Source organism: Neolamprologus multifasciatus, chromosome 22, assembly GCF_963576455.1.
Source record: "Neolamprologus multifasciatus chromosome 22, fNeoMul1.2, whole genome shotgun sequence".
Taxonomy (NCBI): domain Eukaryota; kingdom Metazoa; phylum Chordata; class Actinopteri; order Cichliformes; family Cichlidae; genus Neolamprologus; species Neolamprologus multifasciatus.
In genome coordinates, this window is record NC_140459.1 from 3,779,567 (window position 1) to 3,805,200 (window position 25,634).

General features: G+C 40.7%; 1 protein-coding gene across 1 annotated transcript in view; it reads right to left on the reverse strand.

The window, feature by feature from the left end:
- The window catches only part of LOC146492656 (gamma-enolase), a 31,292-nt gene extending 7,309 nt beyond the window's left edge, over positions 1-23,983 (reverse strand). The window contains exons 1-9 of the mRNA XM_085149567.1: positions 23,844-23,983; positions 10,226-10,311; positions 9,859-9,954; positions 8,628-8,686; positions 5,754-5,823; positions 4,487-4,620; positions 4,120-4,211; positions 3,803-3,933; positions 2,169-2,366 (exon numbers count right to left, since the gene is read on the reverse strand). Of these exons, the coding sequence (XP_085005693.1) occupies positions 2,169-2,366; positions 3,803-3,933; positions 4,120-4,211; positions 4,487-4,620; positions 5,754-5,823; positions 8,628-8,686; positions 9,859-9,954; positions 10,226-10,310 (865 nt within the window). The 5' untranslated portion in view covers position 10,311; positions 23,844-23,983. The remainder of the gene's footprint in view (positions 1-2,168; positions 2,367-3,802; positions 3,934-4,119; positions 4,212-4,486; positions 4,621-5,753; positions 5,824-8,627; positions 8,687-9,858; positions 9,955-10,225; positions 10,312-23,843) is intronic.
- Between the last annotated feature and the right edge of the window lie 1,651 nt (positions 23,984-25,634).

Genomic DNA, 25,634 nt, shown 5'->3' on the forward strand with positions numbered 1-25,634 from the left:
GATTGAGTCCATACGGTTCTCATATTTCCTCATTTTTCCGAGGTCGTCATTTAGGAACGTGGTGGGTAGCCGAAAACGTAATATGTTGACGATTTGTCACCTAGCCTAAAATGTTACGCTTTGGGAGTGAGAACGTGTTGACCATAATACAATGAATTGCAGTAGTCTAATCTGCAAGTAAGAAAAAGGTGAATAACATGTTGTGTTATCTGAAATAACAATTTCAGATAACACAACACAAGTCCTTGAAATTATTGGGCAATTTCAAGATATCATCATTTAAGTGGTATAAAGGGAACTCTTTCAGCTGCCCTGAACTCCGTTTTTAGACTTTTCAAAGGATATCACATCGCAGACAACTCACAGGTCTTTTCAGGCCAGATCAGATGAGTGTTACGGAGTAAAAAGATCCCTACAGGAAGTGAGACACATGGCACAACTTGTTACACAGAGCTATTCTTGGAATCCAAACAACCCTTATTTATCTCTCTTCTCGCCCCATGAGAGTTCGGACTCGTAGAAGAAGATGGATGAATGGATGGAGGGATCTGATTACATGTCCTCTCTCAATGACATCATACAGAGCTCGGCTCAGAGGCATTACTTCTACACTCACTGATTTTACCATTTAAAAGTCTTACAGTGTTTCATTTGAGCTTCTACCACCGAAGCTGTTTATATATGATAGATTTTTTTTATTTGTATTTACATTTAACCTTTTATATTGTGTATATTGTCTACTTTGTTACGTAACGTTCTGTTTATTTTTATCTTTGTGCACAGCGCTTTGTGACTGCCTGTCTACGAAAAGCGCTTAATAAATCATCTTTACTTACATACTTAAATGGGGAAAAATATAACAGGTCATAGAGTGGACATTAAACGTTATTGCAGAGAACAGCGGCAGAAAAAAGTCATCTGGAGAAGGACTAATGCAACAGAGTTTAACCCTTTAAGACCTACCATAGAACCAAGTCCGCCAGAGCTTATATTATATGTTTACATGCTGTGGAGCCATTTTTGGAAGCATTTCAAGTTGATATACATCAATACAACCATTATAGCCCAGATTTTAATAATATGTCTGTATTAAGTGCATAGTAATTACATAAATTGCAAAAAAGTGCAATAAACTACAAAAAACCTGAAAATTGTTTTTGTTTTTTTAACATATATTTCTAGTTAGAGAACTTTAAGAGGCTTATCCCTCAAAACTGTAAATACAAAAAAGTTGCACAAAATAGTTTCCCACCACAAGAAATTTATTTTGAGTGTCTTCATAGTTTTATTTTTGAAATACACCAATTTTTATATACTGCAGGAAAAACAAAAATAAATATTATAATGCAAATTTGCAAAAAAGCAGCAAATGCATCAAAATAAACTATTTCCAGCAGTGCAATATGAGTCCTAAGCATCCCAGAAACGACACAGAAAGTCATAAAGTCAAAGATAACTTTTAAAAACACCAGTATAGGCTCATGAGGCCCTGGTGGTTAAAAAAAACAAAAAAAACCTACATTTCCGCGAAAATGACGTCACTTCCGGTTTCGGGTAGGCGGCGGACATGCAAAAGTTCGCGCTGATGTCTATTCCAAGGTAGGAAGTGTTATGAACAGCTGATCGGATCGGCAGTTTTTGCAAAACTATATGTGGAAGGAAACTGTGACCGAGGACAAGCTTATTATTGTTGAAAGGTTTTATAAATATAAATATTAGAAATAGTCTCTTTTAGGGAAAATAATAAAGCAGAAATATCCACCTAAAAGTACCCCGAAAAACCCCAGAAATGTTACTGAGCCTGAGAGTAATCCACTAATGGAGAAAATGCTGAATTTTCACCGTCCCAATGAGTAAACAAGGGTGGAGATAAAAGCATTTGGCCCTGAAGTCCTGTGTTCAAATCATTAAGTCAGCTGAAAATGTCAGCTAGCTAAAAGGCCAAGCCGTTTTTCTGTGGGTTTCATAGAGTCAGCAACCTTGGATTTAAAAGCATGTCGTGTTTCTGCAGTCCAGCAACACTACTGCAGAAATAAGCATTTCACCTTTATGTCACATTAACTTATTTCATCACTAGATAAAGAACTCCTTCTTTAACCATTTGACATTGACTGAACTGCATTGAACCAAACACTGGTTGAGTTTTGTACAAATTTAAATAAGCAAACCTGGGTAGCTGTTGACGAAGCCCTGGTAGATGTCAGCCAGTTCCTCTGCAGTGATGTGTCGCTCTGGATCTGGCAGGGATTTGAAGTCCAGGTCGTACTTCCCCTCACGGTAAAACTCCGAGGCGGCAACGTCCATCCCGACTACTACCTTTTCTGTGAAGCCGGCCTTCTCTATGGCTGTCTGCAGCAGATCCAGAGCTGAAGAACAGAGAAAGAGACAAGGGGGGGATATAAAATAAGAAATGGATTGAAGCTTTTGCCCCCAGGCTTCTCGGGTAAGCAGGCATGTTTGCCCCAAATGTGGTCCACGTGGAAGGGCCACATTTAGCTTTGACTGATGGGCCACATCTCAGGTATGTTTGGTCCATATTTGGCCACAACCGTGTGAGTGCTATAACTGAGCTGTAAGTGCTGAAAGTCGGCCGGATTAGGCTCAAACGTGTCTTCTGTATGAGTTCTCAGGCTGCAGACAGGCAGTACTGAGAGGTGGAAAACATCTAAAGCATTTCTGATGACTAAACCTGTTAAGTAATATTAAACTTATATGTCAGTAAATATTCCATTTTAGATTTTATATGGATGACCACCGTACTGCCTTTATCAACCAAGTTGTGGCTCCTGAAGACCATCGTTATACCGACAGCACTGTATGCAGCGGAGACTTGGAAATCAACTGCAAAGATCAACCGCCATCTTGACGTCTTCCAACAACGTTGTCTTTGACGGCTGCTCAAGATCACATATCGGGATCGCGTTACCAATGAAGAAGTATATCGCCGTGCGGGAGTAGAGCCGCTCCATGTCCAAGTCACCAAGCGTCGGTTCAGATTTGCCGGTCACATCCTTCGGCTACCGGACCCGAGACCTGCCCGTGTCGCGGTTCTGTGGAACCCGAAGAATGGAAAGAGACGGCGAGGAAGACCTAAAATAACATGGAGGAGGACTTTCCTTGAAGATTTACGTTCAGTCAAACTGTCATTGGATGAAGCAACAACTGCCGAGTTCGATGGCGTTCTCTTGTTGCCCGATGCGCCGATCGGCGCGGGAGGATCTAAGTCTAAGTAAGTAAGTTACCAATGGACGTCAAGTAAAGATCATGTTTACAGAAATTTTCCATAATCAAGGCTTTCTCAGATCTATCTACTGATTCCCACTCCAGTTAAAGAAGGTGGCTTAAAAGCTGCTGCAAACAGACCCAAACATCCATCCATCCATCCATTTGCTTCTCCTTTTCAGGGTCGCGGGGGGAGCTGGACCCTATCCCAGCTGTCATAGGGTGAGAGGCGGGGTACACCCTGGACAGGTCGCCAGTCTGTCACAGGGCCAACACACAGGGACAGACAACCATTCGCGCTCACACTCACTCGCACATCACACCTAGTGGCAATTTGGATTATCCAATTAACCTATCCCCACAAGCTGCATGTCTTTGGACGGTGGGAGGAAGCCGGAGCACCGGAGTACACGGAGGGAACCCACACAAACACGGGGAGAACATGCAAACTCCACACAGAAAGGAATTGAACTCAGGACCTTCTTGCTGTGCAGCAACAGTGCTAACCATCGTGCCACCGTGCTGCCTACACGGATCAGACCCAAACACATTGTTAATTATTCAAATATCTGTTCCTCACCCTCACTGTTCTCCAGGATGTTGGGAGCAAATCCTCCCTCGTCTCCAACGTTGGTGGCGTCTTGGCCGTATTTCTCCTGAATGACTCCTTTCAGTGTGTGGTAGAGCTCTGAGCCTATCCTCAGCGCCTCCCTGAGAGACAGAAGAGATACTCGTTAAGGACTGTGACAGGATGCAAGAACAGGGAGGCAAGGAGAAACACCAGCTGTGGTTTCAAAAACAACAAAGCAGGATGATTTAACCAGAAATGCATTAAATCAAATAAATCTAGCAGCTGAGAAATCAGAGTTTTCAATGGTTTTAAAGGTGAATTCCTACTTGAAAGATTCAGCCCCAACTGGCAGCACCATGAACTCCTGCATAGCCAGTTTGTTTCCTGCATGAGATCCTCCGTTTATCACATTAAAGGCCTGAAGAGAAGAGAAAAGAAGAGGAAAGGAAGGCTTTTAAAATGATTGAAGGTCCTCGAATCCATCACTTTCTGTGTTTCTATAGCAACTAATCAAAAAGACTTTTAGTAGTGTGCTTGCCAGTGTGCAGAAGTAGTTAAATGTGGTGTAAACAGAAGCATTAAATATATGAAATTTTGTTATTTTAATAATCCTTCAGTGACATACTGAACAACAAGGTGCCGTGTGAATGTTTCACAGCACTGTGGGTGTTCTGCAGTGATTTAAATGCTTACAGGAACCGGCAGCACCAGCTCTGTGTTTCCAGCCAGGTCGGCTATGTGGCGGTACAGGGGGACTTCTTTCTCTGCTGCGCCAGCCTTACAGATGGCTAGAGACACTCCCAGGATGGCGTTGGCCCCGAACTTGGCTGTTTGAAAGGTCATAAGAGAGAAAGTGATGGGTGTTAGCATCCACAGTGTCTAGTGTCTGAGTTTTACTGGCAAAAACGACCCTGAAAAACTATTTGAAGGAGTCAGTTCCTGCTGACTTCTATGTTAAAGGTCCAATTTTATAGCAGAAAAAACATGTTTGCAACCTGGCTACATTATAGGAGCGTGGCCTCTTTGACAGGCAGGTAGATGTGAGGTTTTTATGATGATTAATGCTGTTTTCTTCGGTAAACATTAACTTGGCATAACCAAGTTTGGCAGGTAGGATTCCATTTCATTTACATTTCCCTGGACTTTTCCTGGACTAAGCCTACATTTGTCATCTTTAGTACGACTGTAGCTGCAACATTTTGTAGTGAGTCTTGGATCCATTCAAATTTACATGATTTTTAAAGAGCTAAAAGTAAAACCTTTAAACTCAAACTTTAGCATTTCTGATATAGATTCAAATCAGATTCTATTTAGTGACTTTTTTTTCATGCCACCTTACATTTTGTTATTCTTTTGAAAAACACAATTTATTCCTCGATATGTCGTTGCTTTAAATTCTTTCATCTTTTGCTTTAATTTATAAAGATTATCTCATTATTTTTTAACCATAGATTTAAAAAAAATGAGTTTAAATTTGTGTAACTGTAAAAACTAAAGCAAAGTGAAATGCCACGGCTCTTTGGATAAAACCATGTTTGTTGTTGCAGCGACAGAAAGCCGATACATTCAGCTGCAGTTCAGTCTGACAGGTTTCCGTGCTGGCGGAGATTAATTTCTCCCAAACGACATTACTTTGAGGGCTGATCACGCTGCTGCCCGAACATGATTTTAAATTATACTAAATGAGCACTGCATTTATTTATTAAAGATGTGAGTTTGCATTGATCGTGCCAAAGCTTGTTTGCAACACAAATCTCTTTGCTCAATCTGTATTTATGCCCCTCGTCGCTCTGCGAAGCGCTCTGTGACAAACCTTCAGCACAAAGCGTTTTTTAAAATGTGTGTGACTTCACACGAATGGATGCTGAGCTGCAGGAACGGGGAGACTTCCAGCTGGCTGCGAGACTCTGATGATGTGCTGTTAGTCATCTCGATTTGCTCCTGTCGGGTTTCGACTCACATTTGTTTTCTGTGCCGTCCATCTCGATCATCGTGTTGTCCAGCTGCTCCTGCTCCACCACGCTGATGCCCTGCAGACAAAAGCAGAACAATAAGTGGTGATGTTCACATATAGTCTACAGTCATACGTGTTACATACATTTAGTTTCAATAAATGTAAAAGACATGAGATCGTTTTTCCATAAAGCCCGTCTTTTCAGATTTTTGTAATGTCATTGCTAAACCTTGAGTAAAATCATTCATTCTAGCAGACTGACTAACATAAAGCAAATGTATTCCAGTGATGTCACACAGGTTTGTGTTGTTAGTAGTAGCATGTGTGTGCACGTGTAATACACTAAAGCTTCAGCCTTCACCTTTTCTCTGAATTACCTCCAATTCTTTTCATTTAAATTCATTGTTTGCCAACATTTATAATTTTACATGTTTTTTGTTACATTGACAACATTATAAATAATGACTAAAATAAAAATCTTTTTTTTTCTATAATAATATTCAAAGGATTCAGATTTCTGACATTAACGTCCACTTCAGAGTTTTACTACAGAAATAAACCACAGGACTTTATTGTGCCGCTAACTAATGAAAATCCCACTTTTGCTCCAATGTGTGTGCAGAAATATTAAGATCAGGGTTTAATACACAGTAAAAGCTTCATTCTTAAATATTTATTACACATTAGACTGAACAAATAAGACAAACACTCATTACGTAGGCTCGTTGGGGGAACACAGGAGTTAAACTACCATGCTTTGTTATTTAAAAATTGTAACATCCCACCAGTGTGACATATTGGGAACATTTACCCAGAGGTGGGACCAAGTCATTGTTTTGCAAGTCTCAAGTCTTTATCCTCAAGTCACAAGTCAAGTCTCAAGTAATGTCAGGCAAGTCAGAGTCGAGTTTCAAGTCACTGGTGTAAAAGTCCGAGTAAAGTCACAAGTCTGAAACTTTGAATTTCAAGTCCTTCGAGTCTTTAAAAAAAAAAAAAAAAAGAATGTTGCAGTTATATGCTTAATGTTACGGAGCCCCGCAGGGGACATGGGAGAAAAAAAATTAAGACGGACTTTTGCGAGATCTCGCAAACGTTTTAGCCGCATTCTTCGGACGCTGGCTCGAAGCCGACCGGAGGTCGAGGCACAATGTGCCTCCCGGCTGTAGTAGGTCTCGACCTCCCGTTAGCTTCGAGCTAACGGGAAGAATGCGGCTAAAACTTTTGCGAGATCTCGCAAAAGCCTCCCGGCTGTAGTAGGTCTCGACCTCCTGTTAGCTCGAAGCTAACGGGAGGTCTCGACCTCCCGTTATCTTCGAGCTAACGGGAAGAATGCGGCTAAAACTTTTGCGAGATCTCGCAAAAGTTTTGCGAGATCCCGAGTTTGTTTTGCGAGATCTTTTGCGAGATCCCGAGTTTGTTTTGCGAGATCCCGAGTTAGTTTTGCGAGATCTCACAAAAGTCCGTCTTAATTTTTTTTTCTCCCATGTCCCCTGCGGGGCTCCGTAAAATGTAAATATTAGACCATGTGATTTTTAAATCTGTGTTTTTCTCAACACATGATGAAATAGTGAACTTAGAAAATATACACAAATTGTGAAATTGCACCTCTATAAAATGCAGCTCAATTAAACTTAGCTCCAAGAAGAATTCTTGAAGTCAGCTATCTCATCGTAGCAAAAGAGAAGCACCACCTATCGTTCTTTATGCAACTTCAACTGTCAGACAAAGTTGGAAGTTGTTCCATCTCTGTCTGTGATTCTCTTCTTGCATGTTTTGCATATTGCATTTCGTTTTTTTGTTGACTACTTCATAGTTTATGTACCTGAAAAAAATAACTACTTGCAGCATTTTTGAGCGTTTATTTTTTTTCTTTTTAAAAAAAAATCTGGTTAATTTGATTGGCTGTGCTACAGCTCACGCACTCATACGTACGGAGTGTGGTTTGAATAAATGAAGTGAATTAATGGTGCACACTTTCTATATAATATGCGTGTTAAATTTTATATTTGGGGTGAAATATATCAAGTCTTTTCAAGTAAACCGGTTCAAGTCCAATTCAAGTCCCAGGTCATTGGTGTAAAAGTCCAAGTCAAGTCACAGTCTTACAACATTTTTTCAAGTCAAGTCTAAAGTCATAAAATTAATGACTCGAGTCCAAGTCATGTGACTCGAGTCCACACCTCTGCATTTACCACATATAAAATCCACTTCTGGAGTTACTAAATAGTCAGTATGGTAATCCATCGGCTGTCGTCTGATGACAATTGTTTGTTCCAAGACAATTATTCACATTTTAAGTCTTAACATTTTCAGCCTCAATAACTCAAGTAGCTAATTATTTAAGGCTATAAAATGAGGAGACACACAAACACGTGTGTGCAGTTTTTAATGCATGGCTCCCAACACAATGATTAATTAGAAGACATTCATAATGGTAATTAAATTTACCTTTAAAGGGAACCTATTATATTTATTTCCAGCTAAAGCAGCTTAGTGTGATCAAAAGCTCACAATAATCATGATAATCAGGCTGTTTTGGATGTTTTGGCTATTTTCTTCCTTCTTTTAAGCCAACTTTTGTCTGATTGGCTGCTGCTCAGGACAGGATGTGGGCGGGACATCTGTGTGTGAGATGAGCATATGAAAGATATCCCCTTTCACTCCCATCATAATGGGAAAAAAGCAGAAATCTGTGCTTTAATGCAGATGTTTGCAGTTGTTGTTTCAGCTCACAGGAATCACAGAGTGCTTGTAGCTGAAAATTATTTTGAGCAGTCAGTTCGATTAAGAAAGTACTATATTAGACTGAGTACATAACAGAAAATAGGTTCAAGATTGACGTTAATCCTCTATAGTATAATAAGTGATTTGAGGACTTACAGAGGCTAAAAGAGCTGGAGCCAGAGTATCGTTGATGTGCCCAACTGCCTTCAAAACACCTAAAGTGACAAACAAAGAAATCAGACGCACAGCATCACAAAAACGTGAGGTCAACACGTGAATTATCAATAATAAATAATGTTAAATTGTAGTGAAAACAGAGCACAGTTTTATCTATTAGTGTTCTTCCAAAGTACTTGGAAATATTTTCATATCAGCACTGATTGCTTTTGCAGCAACTCTAGGGTGAAATTTACTGTGGATTCATTTGTTTGAGGGTTAGGTGAGCACTGTAGCCTTAATGGCTGTTTTATAGTCACTGAAAAGTGTCTTTCAGTGTTCGCCAGCAGTAAAGATGATTTGTTAGACAAAATTTAAAATGCTGGACTTGGCATTTTAGCGGCATATTATGAACAAAAATAAGATGTCCAAACATCTACGCTGCAAAACTATTTGTGAGAGGAAAATGTCGACAGGACAAAGGTTTTATCAGCGTCACAAACACTGAATTATAGAAACTTTCTAGAAAACTGTAATTTATACTTTAAAGGTCTCTGAATGTTCTATATTGTTGTCATTGTCAACACATCTGGCTTATTTCTTCTTACGTGCTTTTACTTTTGTTGGGTATATAAAGCTTTTATAAAAATCTCTATTATGTTTATTATGTTTTTATTTTGTTTTGTAGGGTTTTTATAAAATGTGAAGTGATTACTCTCAGTGTTTGTTATCATATAAATGCAGCACTAGTCACTGAATATGGAACGCCAGGACTGCCATAATGAATTAATTAAATGCACCATTAAATAATTAATTAAATGTGGCGATAATTAATTAAAATCGGAAATAATTAATTACATAAATATTTACGACACGTGTAATTAATTAATTATTGACACATTTAATTAATTATTGACATATTTAATTAATTATTGACATATTTAATTAATTATTGACATATTTAATTAATTAATGACACACTTAATTAATTATTTATTTATTTATTTCACATTTTAATTAATTATTGCCACATTTAAATAATTATTTAATGGTGTATTTAATTAATTCATTATGGCAGTCCTGGCGTTCCATAACTGAAAACAGCTCTCTGTTTCTGTTAGTCAGTGATCTCTTCATTGTTCGCCCTCTTGTGGTCATAAATACTGAATGCAGCTTTAAGTTCTCGTCGAATGTAAGAGTCTGTGCAAGCTCAGCTGATGCATCTTCATACCTTTGCCCTTGTAGCGGCTCTTGTCTCCATCTCGGAGCTCCAGAGCCTCATAGATCCCTGTGGATGCTCCGCTGGGCACCGCAGCCCTGAACAGACCTGGAAAATTAATTAAGAGAGAAAGAATTAAGGTTTTGATATGACAGATATTAGACTGCTTTCCCTATGCCTTGTGTCATTTCTTAATAATCCCTGCAGTTGCTCAGCTGAAGGGATTTGACGTCCCAAACAGCTGCTTCAAACTACCAAGCTCTGCATTTTTATTTTTATTTTTTAGCTTAGTAAGTGTAAGTGTGAGCTGCTTTCCTGGTGGTAAAGATTGTGTTATTTTCTTCCTGTGACATTTTCAGACAGGCTCTTTAGCGGTCACCTTTTTCTGTGCGGAGGTCCACTTCAACAGTGGGGTTTCCACGGGAGTCCAAGATCTCCCTGGCAACTATGCTGACGATCGACATCCTGAAAGACACGGACAAGAAAAACAGCCCATCGTTAACTGTTTTTAACTTATAACTTCACCTTAACTGCACCGAGGAGATGAAACACAGAAAACTTCTGGATGAAAAGATCTATTTTTACAGTGAACACACGGCAGCCTGCCAGGGGAGACGGCGAGCAACATCGACGCAGAAATCAAAGCTCACTACAGAGGAGTGCATTGTCTCTCTCTCTCTCTCTCTCTCTCTCACACACACACACACACACACACACACACACACACACACACACACACACACACACACACACTGCAGTTACTTTTCTGTTTCTGGAAGCAGCAAAAAGAAAAACTTCAGTAGGAGAGAGGAGTTTTAAATAATGCATCAGTTCGTCGCTGCTTTTATCCAGACTGGAATCTGCTGATTTATTCTGGTTTCGTGGTGATGTTCTATATTTTTCTCATTGTCAACAAAACTAGCGAGGCATTGATCATACGAACAAGTACTGTGAATCAAAGCCTGATAGATCTTATTTTTTCTTTCTTCACGCCGATTCCTCCCTCTCTGTTTCGCTGGCTCACAGTTTCCTTCGTTATTTTGTCTTACTCCTGCACACAGCCTCCTGCAGCCAGGAATATTCTCCACGGCACCAACAATCTGTTGATTTACTACAGAGAAAGCTCCCAACAAATGCAGCATGCCTTTCAAAACATTTGCTAAATAGTACAACTCTGAGAATGGGTGCTGCAATCACTGGGCTTGATCCTGTTTGAAATGTTTTAGTTATTCCTCACATTATGAATTTATGGCAGATGTTACATTAGAAGGTGATATATTTGTCATGTAGCTTCAGCAGAGAAGCTCCACCCACCTTCTGTTCAAACTTGCTGTTTATGAGGGGCAGCCAATCAGAGCAGAGCTTGTTTAAAGGTGAGGAGCTAAACTGGAATGAAATTAAAGGATGCACTGAGGTCCACTTTAAATCAAAAAAGGATTATTTTGATCGAGGAATCATGCAAAGCTTATTTATTAGACTCCAAGAAAAATATATAAAGTGGAAAATGTTGTAATCAAACGAACACTGGTGCTACTGCGTAGGGTATTACTTCTTTCCTTTCTTACAGTAATCCTTATATAATGATTACTTAATGACTGTGTTTGTATAAATGCAGTTCAGACAGTAAGACCTCCAACTAGGGATGGTACCGGTATCCGGTGCCATGATGGCACCGGTTCTGACATAAACGGTAGTAACCAGACCGAAAAGCAGCGCACCTATCGGTGCTTTTTATTTCCTGAGCTGTGATACACTTTAGATTCTAGCCAATCATTTTACGTTTCCGAGGATAGTAGGCGGGTCCAGGTACGTACGTTCTTTTAGAGCAGAGCTACAGATTAAAAATGCCCAAGGCGAAGCGGTCAAAGTCTGGCTGTACTTCACAGCAAAAGATGCAAACTCAGCAGCTGCAACAAGTGCTTTAAGCTGATACTGTGATACTGTCAAAGGAGGTAACACCTCAAATCTGATGAAACACCTGGCGACGCATAGCGTTTTTTTTAAAAGCAGAGAAATGCGCCGTATTTGATAGCTTGCTGCGAGACCTCACACCGAGCACATCTACTGTGGGTGTGGTGACGGATGATGATGCAGCAGCAGCCGTTCTTCTCTGTGTGAGTCGCTTAATGTTGTTCGTGTGTAATTTACGTTGAGTAGGCTAACCGCGTTATTACATTAATGCATGTAAGGTGAACTAGCAAACATCATCATAGCTACATGCGGCTGTCTTCTTGTTTGATGGCAGATACTCCCTTCACCCTGGACAAAAAGGCTAAAATGACCAAAGAAAAAGTGGAAAACAGTTAAACATGAGAGGTTTTTGGACAAAGTTTGTGTTTTTTCCATTGTTTAAGCTGCTTCCAGCCAAGAGTGATACCATATATGCCCCATAGCTGCAGAAAAGGCTAACATTGTTATCTTTTTACAAAAAAACAGCTGAACATGAGAGGTTTTTGGACCAATTTTGTGTTCTCCATTCTTTAAGCACCGGTTTGAGCACCGTTTAAGCACCGGCACCGTTTCAAAAGTACCGGTTTGGCACCGGTATCGGATAAAACCTAAACGATACCCATCCCTACCTCCAACAATTAAACACATGTATACATTAATACATAAAAGAGATCAAAGTAAAAATGATGTTGCCTTCATAGCCCTTCCGATCTGATCTATTTAAGTTAACATACTATGAAAACTTTGATCTCTTTCAATAAAGAAACCAGAGAAAAGGTTTTGAGCAGAGGTTTTAGCCGTCAGTCTGCCCTTGGCAAAGCTTTTTTAGGCTTCTACTGCTGCTGTTTACCGCTGCTTCTTGTATCCCAGGAGAGAGATCTCGGAAAATCTTTCAGTGCTAATGCAGGAAGGATGCTCCTCTGTGGGCAACCTGACACTTAAAGAAAAAACACAGCTTGACTACATGGTATTCTTCTAAATAGGCCACTGCAGCCAACACGTTTCTTCTGGTTGTTTCTGGACCTTTGTTCTGTTTAAATGCAAGAATTTAAAAAACGAAGAAAAAAAAGCATGTGAACGCTAACGCTGTTTCTAAATCCATGCATGTTAAAAGTGGTTATGTGCATTAGATACAGAAGTGATTGGACTATCGCTCAGAATGTGCCTGTACAGCATGTTATACTGGTACTGGTACCAAACTCTCTTGATATTTAACTTTTAATAGGTTGAAATGATTGTTTTGTTGGTTTGTTTATTTGCTTTTTTACTTGAATCTGAATTTAGAGGTCAACCTTCACACTGATGATTGATGCTTGTTGTCATGGCGTTTAAAAACCCTAAAATCTGGCAATAAAGTAACAACTAAAGTAACACTAAATAGAAAAGCAGATTTTATCACCACAGTGATGCTCAGAGTTCAGCTGTGGGTTTAACAGCCTGTTGTTGAGGTTGAAAACATATCAGCAGCTTATGGCAGACAATGGCAAGCACACTTATAATTAACATTTACATGATGTGCACGGCTTGTTGTTCATGTTGTTTTGTGTGATGGTGCATTGCCATCGACTGCAGGGTGACATTATCCCCTTTCCTTTCATAAAGGATGGTCTAGTGCAGCGGTCTCCAACCTTTTTTGCGCCACGGACCGGTTTATGCCCGACAATATTTTCACGGACCGGCCTTTAAGGTGTCGCGGATAAATACAACAAAATAAAACTAGTACCGGTACCGAAAAAAAAGAAGATTTATTCATAACACACGTGAAAAGACCCAGGAAAACAGAGTTAACGATAAAAACGATAACAAAATAACGCTGAAAACTGATAAAAACCCTGAAAACTATACATTTCACACCTGAACCTCAACTCTCCGGTACCGGTCCGAGGCCCGGGGGTTGGGGACCGCTGGTCTAGTGTATCCTCTGCTAAATGAGCTGATAAAGGAAGCATTAACCCTCCTTTATCAGCTGTCAGTATTACTTTTACACCTCATGGTTCTCTTTGTTTTTTATGTTCATTCTGTTATGGATAAGTTAGACACAGACATGCTTTGAAAACAATCTTTTCAATTTTCAAACCCATTCTCGAGCCAGTGGAGAGAAGCCAGGATTGTGGTGATGTGACACCATCTGCTAAAACCAGAAAGGAGCCGAGCTGCTGCACTCTGAACTACATGGAGGCGAGAGCTTTGTGAGCTTTCGTGCAAACCAGAGAGAAGGAGGTTTCCTTTAGTCGAGCAAATGTTAGAATACGATTAAGATGATTTAAATCTCAGCTTTTAAAGACACAAAAGTCAAAGATGGCTCACGAAGAACCAAGAGAGCCTCTTTCGCTGGCCTTTCGTTCTCTCGTGTACCCTTAACTAACTTAAAGCTTTCAAATTCTGTTTCTCAGCCAGAGAGACTGAACTCCACAGCACAAGATTAAAAATGTATTCCATCACTTTGATGTTGAATTTTTAATTTCTGCACCACTGTGACATTATTGCCTTAACCTCAAGAGCATTTGAAGCTTTCATTAATTCTGTTCTCCTCCGGTGGTGTTTCCCCTCTTCCTTCTCATTGACAGTCCAGGCACTCAGCGTCGTAACTGCAGCGATACATCAAAAAGGGGCTTTTTATGCCGTCCTCATCCCTCCGTACTGTATGAATACTTTATTGATCTGTGAGCTAAATCTGGCTCCCAGCTAGCTTGCAGAAACCTGGCGCCGAGGCTGTCCTCTTCAGATGCACTGACAGAAATATGGAGGCTCGGAGGAAGAGCTCATCCTCATATCTCTGTACAATACATCTTTTTTGGTTACATATATAAATAAGATATGGCAACATTGTTTTAGAAGTTCAATTGAATCACAATAATGATAAATCAGCTCCACGGTGTGTGAATGCACAACAGAGGGTATGTCACTTTAATTTTCTATCTATGAAATATGGAAGACCAGCAGAGTGCAACTTTCTCTGGAAATCTTGAGTCACCCTATATCTCACATCACACTATTTTTAAGTCTTATTTAACACAATGTGATGATTGTTGTGTAAATTGTGGTCATATTAAGATTTAAATATGTTTCAGAGAGTATGATCTGGGATGAGAGTACTTTTCAAAAAAGTTGGGGTTGAAAAATGCAAATTAAAAAAATTGTACTGTGGCTCCAAAAGTCTCACTGTAGCTTGTTTCTGCTGATTGAATACTATGACACTGCCACAGCTACAGGCAGTAATTTGAATGTAAATCATAAATGGCAAAGAATTGTGGGAAAATATTGTTAAAGTTTTAAAGTAAGTCTTCACTACTCCAATTCCATTACATTTACAGCAAGGGGAGGTTTTTCTGTAAATGCCATTTAGAGTAACGTCACTGGAAATGATGCAAAGACAATGAAATTTGCAGTCTTCATAGGAGCTTTACTGTAAAAGGTTTACAGTAGCTTACCGGCTGCCAGTGAAATTGTAAAACTACATACCCAGACATGAAAAATAATATGATTAGAGCCTAGTACGATAAATGCTTTTAAAGTCATGACTGTTAGGACCACTTTCATCGACCAGCGCAGACACAGGCAGCCTCTAACTGCAGATGAATCCTGTCTGAAAAGTTTTGTGCTCCACATGTGTCTGATTGTTGTGTTTTATAGGAGTGGTACTTAGTTAGCAGGTGTCTATGTGTGCACAGGTATTGGATGTAATTAGACTTAGTTGATCAGTTAGCAGGTCACCCTTTAGTCCAACTACGGTCGCTGCTGGCTCCAGAAGAAAAACATGGAGGTGTTTAAAATGCTGATATTAAGGATTCCAAATAAACAAACAACCAAAGAAACAAAGAGTGAGTCCTGCTGTTAAGCATGGTGGAAAATAATGATTTTAATTATGAGTTCATCTACACAATATGCTCTGAACTCATTGGTTAACCCTTTTTTTAACAGGTTATAAACTAAAGTCTGAGATTTAATATACTTAACATGTAATATGAGACCAAATCTTCCAACTGTAGAAACATAAACAGAAAAACGAGCCGGGTGAAATAAATAAAGACGGTCTCCTTGGCCCGTCTTCATTCATTTTATTGTTGAGTTAACCTGCCGGTGTTCCTGTGGGAGCACATTTTTTTTCTATTTTTCTATATAATTTATGTCCTTGTGCTATCTTTCTTCTTCCTCTGTTATTTCCCCCGGTGTTTATCTGACTCACATCCTGAATGCAAACCCTTTTTGTTTATGTGAATCTTTCCTGCAAACATCAAACAGCGTTTGTTTCTCTTTTTTTAATTCCAGGTGTCACCTTCTTTCTCTTCCACCAGGTACACGATGTCCCGTGTGTGTTCCTTTTAACCCAATGCAAAGTCACATTACTCCTCTTGTCCTCTGACTCCTTCGCTCAGCACTGCTCTATCACCATTGCTCTGCGTAGCTCAGGGACATTATTTCCACCCATTTTCCCCTCGCCATTGGTTTATTGTGGCGTTTATGAAAATTTATGCTTATTCAGTTCTTACACTCGTAAGTCTCAGGAGATAAAAGTGTCAGCAAAATGAGTAAAGTGTATAAATGGTGCTCAGCAGAAGAGAAAGCAGATACAGTAAGGTGCCACCAGCATACTGAAGCGTCAGCTCGCTCTGGATGTGTGGGTGGTTTAATTATTTCTTTTTTTAAAGTTTTGGTGCTGTTTGGAGCCCCACCCTGTCGTACTGCAGACTTTTCCAAACAGTTCCTCCCTGGGCTGGAGCAGCAGAAACCCCACAATTCCCAGTTTTCATCTAAACTGTTATAGTTTCACGAGGTAAAACCGAGTGACTGCCTGGAGATTTAATTCTAGCATTATTGTATCAGGACTGTTCAAGGGCCTTGCAGATATATAGGTCTTGCGTCATCTGCTGTGTGGCCTCCCAGTCATGGTTTCACTCATTTATGCAGAGAAAAAGTATTTTAGTGCCTCCTACAGCCTGCAAATGAAAAGAGACGTGTGTCTTAATGCATCGAGAAACCTAATTATGTTTGTGTTTCATAGTCTGAGGCAATTCTTTTAATATAAAGACATTTGAATGTAAGTTGTGCATTAATATCACTACTATCTCATATCCACACACACGTTCTTGCTTCCTGATCTGTCACTACCTTAATGGGATTATCTCATTACCCTCGTTTCCATCCCTCTTTTCTCTCCTCTCTCTCGTTCTCTCTCCATCTCGCCCGGTGCTGTTTGGGCACGTTGCTGTGTATTACGTAAGCTCTACAGCAGCAGCAGCAGCAGAGAGGGATGGAACCCATGAACACACCACACCTACCAGAGACTGCAGAGCTCAGCAGAAAACGTACCAGCACCAAAAGAGGGCGTGCCAGAGAGGAAGTGAACGAGGAGACGGGAGAGTGGGATGAGGGCACACAAGGAAAGGAAAGAAATAGAAAAACATCAACTCGGTGTGTCTCTGCATGTGGCTGGAGGGACAAAAGGATCAAAGGAAAAAGAGCGAGACAGATGTGATGAAAATCATCAGAAGAGACGGAGAGAAATGAGCGAGAGGAAGAATACAGCCTATAAAAATAACACCACCTACTCGTTTTACCCTCAAATTCTTCATAAACTCACAAAATATTTAAAACAACCAAATCTACTTTCTGTACCTACGATATACCACATTTTGAAGCACTAAAAGAAAGCCTTCAGACTGCATAGATGAACACTGATCTAATTTAATGGTGCTCAACGTAACTAATGTTCTTCCTGCACTGCTAGCAGCTGAGGAGCTGAGGACTTTGATGGCATTTCCCACTTCGCAGGAGCATTAGTTATTGCACGGTGCATGGCTAATGTGGCAAACGTTACCATCTGTTTCCTTCCCTCCTACTCTGTGTGCCCGTGTAGGCTGTACTTTAATCAAATGGCACCCATCAAGGCTGAGAAATAAAGGCAACGCTTAAGAGCCAAAAACTGCAGGTCCCCTGATGGCCACTGGAGGCTCCAAACGGAGTCATTCCCCATGGACTCCAATGTTACAATGTTCAACTTGTTCATCTTTACAGCAGAAATAAACATGTTTACAATGATTTTGGTCTCTAGCTGTTTTATATGACTCATAAACTGACTCATGGCACAGACCAGTGGTGCCCAACATCCACGGACTGGTACCGGTTGAGTCGAGAGTTGAGGCTCGGGTTTGAAATTCATGGTTTTCAGGGTTTTTATCATTAACTCAGTTTCCCTGGGTCTTTTCCCGTGTTGCAGTTGTGAAATATTTGCACGTTACCATAGCGACCAGAGAGCATTAAGGGGCAGAGAGGAGGATGTTACTGTCAGTGTTGTTGGTGCATTTCAGGAGGACGCTGCTAATAAAGTTACACAATTACACAGTGAATTCATCTTTATTATTATATTTACATAAATACCACCGTTTTTGTCTCGGTCATTTTATTTTAATTTTCTGTATTTATCTGCAACACCTTGAAGGCCAGTCTGTGAAAATATTGTCTGACATTAAACCAGTCTGTGGTGCAAAAAATGGTTGGGGACCGCTGGCATAGACTTTATATAAATAGATGAATGTAGTGACCATGACATCACCCAGTAGTTTAAGAAGTCCCACTATGAAGTCTCAGCTGGTTTGGAACTGGACAACATCTGGCTGTGCTGCTCACTTACTGGTTAATGCCTGGTGTTATGTTACTGCTTAGTTAATTTCATGTTTTAAATGTTAGTAAAATGTGCCACCCTGTGGCCCCTTTAAGTCGATATTTTGTGACAGTAGAAGAAGAGTTAAACAGGAAGTGGATGTTTTCTTGCTATGCTGTTTCAAGATGGCCGCGCCACATTCATGTCCTTCTTTTGGGTGTTTGTTAAAGCATTGTCTGTAAGTATTTAATGGTAAAAAGCAATGAGACACTCCAAGTGTTGTCTTTATGTGTGATGGACCACAGTTAACAAGTTTTCAATGTGCTATTCATATGTAAATGAGATCGCCGGTTCATATGCTAATTAGCGGTGCTAATTGTCATGCTACAGATGAGTAATGTACATTTCCACATATGCTTTATTGTTACAGTTTCACAAAATGAAAGAACCAGTAAACTTTATAAGATCTCATCTATTGTCTGGAGTTCCTGGGTTCATGTTTAGCTGTTTGGATAGCTAGTCAGACTTCTAGCGAGACCCTTTACACCTGGTCAGTCACACTGAAAACATCCCCTGGTTCATCTCCCTTCTGGACTAATAGTAAACATATTTTCTAAATGAACTTTAAGACATCTTTTTTTATGTATAGTCTATGGTTGCAAACCAAGCTAGCTAGCATTAGCTAATTATGTAGCTCTCAACCAATTAGGATTACTCATTCTGGCACCAAAACACAAGGCGACAAAGGTCGTGTCCAAATTCATGGGCTGCATCCTCCTGAGGACCCGGCCTTCGCGGTCTACGTGGGTCGGGTCCTCAGTAGGCCGGAAGTAAACGGCCGTGAAATTGGACGGTCTAGCTTTCTGATTAGCGTCACCGCTTTCTCGGTGGAGTTTAATAAACTCGGCCGTCTGCTCCTTGCTATCTAAAATATAACAGGACACTGACGTAAATTCTCGACCGTCTCACACTTCTGTTTAATCAGTTTTCTGTTTGACGTTTATTCAACTGTGTGAAAATCCCAGAGGAACCCACCCGGGGGATTAATAAAGTTTTATTTTATCTAATCTAATAACTTTAATCTCAGCCAAACCGATTTACTCACGAACAAACAAAACACTTTAAAAAGCCCAACAATAACATTTTTAGGTTGTCGAAGTGACTTATATATTACGTTTAACCTGAGTAGCGAAAGTCCGCGGTGATCTGAAAATGATGTGCCGGGAGTTGTGCCGTTCTCGGCCGCATCAGTAACCCTTGAGCTCCTGGCGAGCTATCGAGCTGGTGGGTAACAGACGTCTCCGAAAACGTCGAAGGTTTTTTGCAAATATGCGATATCTTGATAAACCGAGCAGATATTTGATGTTTACACAGCTACTTTCTCGCCTGAATATATATTAAATGTTTATTTTGTGACCCAGAAAGATTAGTAAGAGTAATTTTAAAACTTAGTAGCGGCCGCCATTGTTGGAAACTGGAGTTTGGCTGGGCCGCGCTATGAATTCTGGGATATGGTAGGCCACGAAGGACACACCCGACCCATCCTTCAAATTTGGGGAAAAGGAGGACGCATTTGTGGGCCGCATTCGGAGGAGTCTACGAATTTGGACAGCCTTCAGCGCGTCGCTGTGACGTAATCGGTCTACAAATGCGGCCTCAGGAGGAAGCAGCCCATGAATTTGGACACGACCAAAATGTCCAACTAAAAGCTTCAAACAGGAGTAAACAAATTACTGGGTGATGCGATTCATGCTGCCATCTTTTATATACAGCAAAGAGCAAACAGATGCAAAGGTCAGTATTTATTCCTGTGAGTGAAAGGCCTGATTATTATTTACAGTCTATTTTTAACACTTTCAGTTCATTTATTTTCATAAATAACACGTAAACAAAACAAATGAAAGGAGAGAAAAAGGCAAAGACAGAGGAACAAGTGCTAAAATGTGGCTTTAAATATATGCAAACTGAAAGAGAGAGAGACATAGGGAATGGCCAGGAGGAAGGAGAGAGGGAGGGAGTGATGAAGGACAAAATGGAGAGTGAGTGGAAATGAGGGAGGGCGAGAGAGCGATAGAGAGAGATAAAAAGAGGAGAAAAGAGGGAAAGATAAATAATTAAATGACTGTTTGGCTGGAGAACAGAGGGGAGATGCAGGGATGAAGGGGAGGAGGAGGAGGAGGGAGGCAGGGAACAGAAGGCTGATTATGGCACACACTTGGGAAGTGAAGCAGTCTCACACATACTGTATGTAATGCTGATAATGTGTCGACGTTTACACACGTGTAGCTTCAGCTGGCGATTATCGCAGGTACTTGCGCGCACTTAACGTCCGCCCACACGTCACAGCAACCGAACACGCGCTGCTGATACACCAGACCACAACACAATCAAGCGTCGGATCAAACACAAACGCACACGCATTTGACTCCTGCTGCCAACACACACACGCGCTCTGTACAGCCATTTTCCAAGAAATCAGAGACATGTTGGGGTTTTTTCAGCGCTGCCATATTAAAAAGCATCAGACAGAAAACACACACAGTGAAGATTGACTGTAGAATCACACAAACACCTTTTAGCAAGAAATCACCGCCACCAAGGAAAGCTGGAGTCCCTGATTCCAGACGGATTTTTGCAACAGAAATAAAAGTCTCTTTAATATTTATTCATACAGCTGTATATGTGCAACGATAAAGAATCCATCCATCCTGAAAGTGTGAGATACACTCCCTAATTTCCTTCGGGATTAATAAAGTATTCTGATTCTGATTCTGATTAAAATTTCCAGTAACAAATAGTCTTCCTGAGACACAAAGATCATCGTGCAATCTGACTTCTATTCACAATCTCAGATCCACTCTGACCATAAGCAAACGAAGTGTTAATGATTCATGTTACAGACTCATGCCTCGTCTCCCTCGAGGGAAGTTGAGTCACTATAGTGTGTAAACAGATGCTAAACCTTTGAGATGGATGGCTGCACTTTTATTCTTTCGGTCTAAAATTACAAAACACATTAAACAACATTTTTGCAAATGTGCCAAAATACTAAACTGACTGATGTGCTACTCTAACCTTTGACTCTTTGAGAGGAACAGCTGATGGTGCTTAGACTGTAGACAAAGACTGACGTAGCTTCTCTTTCTGGAAAGTGAAGTCAGCGCAGAAGGTGGTAAATCCTGTGGTTTCAAAAAAAGATGTCTATGAGGAAATGACGCTACTTCTCACTTGACCTGTGATCTTATTGGATATATGAGTAAAAATGGCAGAATGTCATAGTGCAGGAGTGTCGAACTCCAGGCCTCGAGGGCCGGTGTCCTGCAGGTTTTAGATATCACCGTGGGTCAACACACCTGAATCAAATGATTAGGTCATTACAGGCTTCTGGAGAACTTCAAGACATGTTGAGGATGTAATTTAGTATTTAAATCAGTTGTGTTGGATCAAGGACACATCTAAAACCTGCAGGACACCGGCCCTCGAGGCCTGGAGTTCGACACCTGTGTCATAGTGGCTATTTCCCAGTGTGACATGCTCAAGAATCATTGTTAAAAAATCAATTAAACCTCTGAACCTGGAGACTCAACTCAGGAAGTCACAGACTTCAAAGTGCAATCCCACAAAGGCCTCGAAGCCATTATATGTACAGACAGTAAATATAAGATTTCCAAAGCAACCATGGCGTCTCCCACTGGTTTCTGAGGTCCTGCTGTGAAGCCCGAAGCTGAGCCATGTCAGCTTTTTAAAACTAGCAGTGACTGTGAAATCGATGGACACTGCGTAGGCTAGCAACTAGTCAGTCACACAGTAAAGCTCACCCTCAGTCCTCCTTGGCTCTAATTGTTACTGAAATATACAAAACAGGCCTCGTGTTGTATTCAATCAGCCTTAAAACTATCGACTTACGATGGGACCATGGGTGCTCATGCTGGAGCTTCTTTCTTTCTGAGATGTTCGCTGGTTAGAGGATGAAAAACAACAAACCAGCTGCAATAAAGAGAGAAGCTAGCCACAAAGTAAGACAACTGCATGATGCATTCATCCTTTTTGCTTGAAATGTGACATGCAAACAGCGAAAAATAAACATCTATCACTGCTTCAAATCAATTAAAATCTATATCTCACTATTTTTATAATCATATATACTTCATCCATTTCTGTAGTTTACTGACAAAGCGTAGCTGGAACTTATCCCAGCTTTCATACAGTAAGAGGTGAGACACACCCTGAATAGATCACCAGTCCATCACACACCTCACGTCCACACCTGAGGCCATTTAAGCCAGCATGCACCACCAGGTCGCCCGCATTCATTTCACTAGTCTGCAAATACTTTCAAAACCGTTAACTTTCCTTTTTTCAGTTATCGTTTGTTCCTTTTCCCTTGAGGACGCGTTCCTGGAATGATTAAATAATGATTCCTGCTGTAAAAGCTGAACGTAGGACCAGTTATGAAATATTGTTGTTTTAATAACATCTCGTTGTATCTCATGTCATATCAATTTTCACCGCTGTTCTTTATTTATTAATTAATATTTGTTGCTTCAGTCAACCCCCACTCATAAATGTACCTGCTGCAAAAGCACAAACACACACACCTATTTGTGCCTCTCAATCAAACACATACACGGTTGATGTACCGAGGACTCAAACGTAATTGACTGCACACACACAAACACACACACACACACACACACACAGCATTCCTACAGCCAAGACTCACATGACCAAATACACACGCAACACACTTGACAGCCATTTTACAAGAAACCAAAGGAAATGCAGGCAGCGAACAGACACACACATTTTCTGTTAGATGGTTTGTCATAACACATCTAGCAAACACACACACACACACACACACACACACTTACACCTGATAATGACAGTTGAAAGCTGTAACCCTCCTCCCCCTCTCACAAACCAGCTCACACACACAAAAAGCCATGACACACATAAATAAACCACAAATTAGCATCTAAACCTGCAGCTCTCTCACACACACACAAACACACACACACACAAGCTGCCACAAGACATCAAACCAACGCGTTCTTGACTGCAAGAGGTTGTTCACACACATAATGTGCACGTTGCCAAAACACACACAGACAAATACACATCATTTCCTTCCTCCTGTAAACGCACACGTACATTTTTGAAAGCCACAACAATGCAACATTTAGACACACATCTAAAACTGACGCTTACACACATCTTTCAGTACATGCACACACATGCATGACTTCCGGTCTTACACACACACACACACACAGTTGGACTACGACCTCTCACACACACACATGCAGTGAGACCTAAAACTGAAGCATCTCACTCTCGTGCACAACCTTCTGTATCCGCTATGCAGCACACAGAAAAGACACGCAACCACAATGATGCAGGAACACAAAGATGCAAAGAGGAAGAGAGGATTTCCTGCCTTTACCTGACGCCGGTGTGTGTGTGTGTGTGTGTGTGTGAGTGAGTTCTGCCTTTTACGGCGACTGAGAAAATACTGGAGAGGCAGAGCGATGAGAGAGAGAGAAACAGGAGGGGAGGAGGAAGAGGAGGGGAGGAGGGGGTGATATATATGTGCGAGTGTGTGTCAGAGGGAGGAGGGAGATGACTCAGAAGGGAGACGGGGAGAGGTAGAGGAGGGTTAATTAAAAAGGAGGAGATGGACGGAGGGATGAGGATGGGGTGCAGAGGCTCTTTGCCTGACAGAGGAGGTAAAAATAGATGAAGGCAGGACCGGTTCTCGCGCTGCGTGTCTCCCTGCCTCTCTCTGGTGCTGCAGTGGGGTTCAGCTGATGTATATATGGTTACATAATTGAGCCTTCTCCACTATACACGACACGATGCTCGGTGTGTGTAATGCTCATGTTGTAGGGAGATAAATATGACATAACAAGCAAAAATTGTGTGTTGCACTAAAAAGATATCGAGTGAAGTTGAACTATGGCCATGCTGTACTTTCCTGTAATACTGATTTAACCTGTTTAACCAGGCGGGTCATTAAACACATCAGCTGTTAGTTACAATGTTTGCCTGAAAACGGGAAAATCCTTGTGGGGACACGAGGAAGGGCTAAAAGAGAAATATCAGAAATTAAAGAACAGTAGCAACATACCGACTGGCAAAATGCTGCCCCCTGGTGGTGAAAATGTAAAGTTTACAGAGCGTAATTACCAAAAATCTGCATTTAAGCATATATAACCTAAATTTATGATGATTCAGTGCTTGAATAAAACCACAAGCCTTAAATTGAAGCTGTTTATAGTTCAGTTCAATTCAATTCAATTCAATTTTATTTATATAGCGCCAAATCACAACAAAAGTCGCCTCAAGGCGCTTCATAGATACAGAGAAAAACCCAACAATCATATGACCCCCTATGAGCAGCACTTTGGCGACAGTGGGAAGGAAAAACTCCCTTTTAACAGGAAGAAACCTCCAGCAGAACCAGGCTCAGGGAGGGGCGGGGCCATCTGCTGTGATTGGTTGGGGTGAGAGAAGGAAGACAGGATAAAAGACATGCTGTGGAAGAGAGACAGAGGTTAATAACAGATATGATAGGGCTGTCAGTTCCAGCAGCTAATTTACTGATTGTTTGGGAGTCTGTAAAAAAGAAAATGAATTGCCTGGATTTCATATTTTGTGCTTCCTATTCATTTTTACCCAGTAGATGTTTTTCTCTTATACTGGAGTAGATATCCATGTGTAAGAAGGCTAAAAGCATGTTTACTCTTTACAGAATGAGAGATGAAAGAAATGCACTTGACAAACTAACCAGCTTTGTTTCTTCTGTTTTGATGTTTAGTTTTGTCCCTTTAATGCACCTACACGCTAATTTATCCACTTTTTACCACACAGCGAAGGTGCTTTCCATATTAACTTGTAATCATGATTTAACTAAAACTTATAACTCTATATTTTCACTGGTGTTGTGTGATGTTTCCTCATTTGTTTGTAACTTGGTTAAGTTATTGTGGTGTAACCAAAGACTTCACTGATCTTTCACCAATCAAATTCTGGCCTGCGGCGCAAATCCACCGTCGTGTCCTGAAAATGCTTCTAAACTGATGAGTTTACAGGAACTGTGACTGCGTTCTGGACAGAGCTCCCCATAACTTCATTGTTCTTCCTTTGTTCTGTGCAGAATCGTGTTGAGCTGTGTCCTTGCTGCTCTAAAAACAGACCGGTGACGCTGCTAATGCTGAGAGTGACACTGATACAC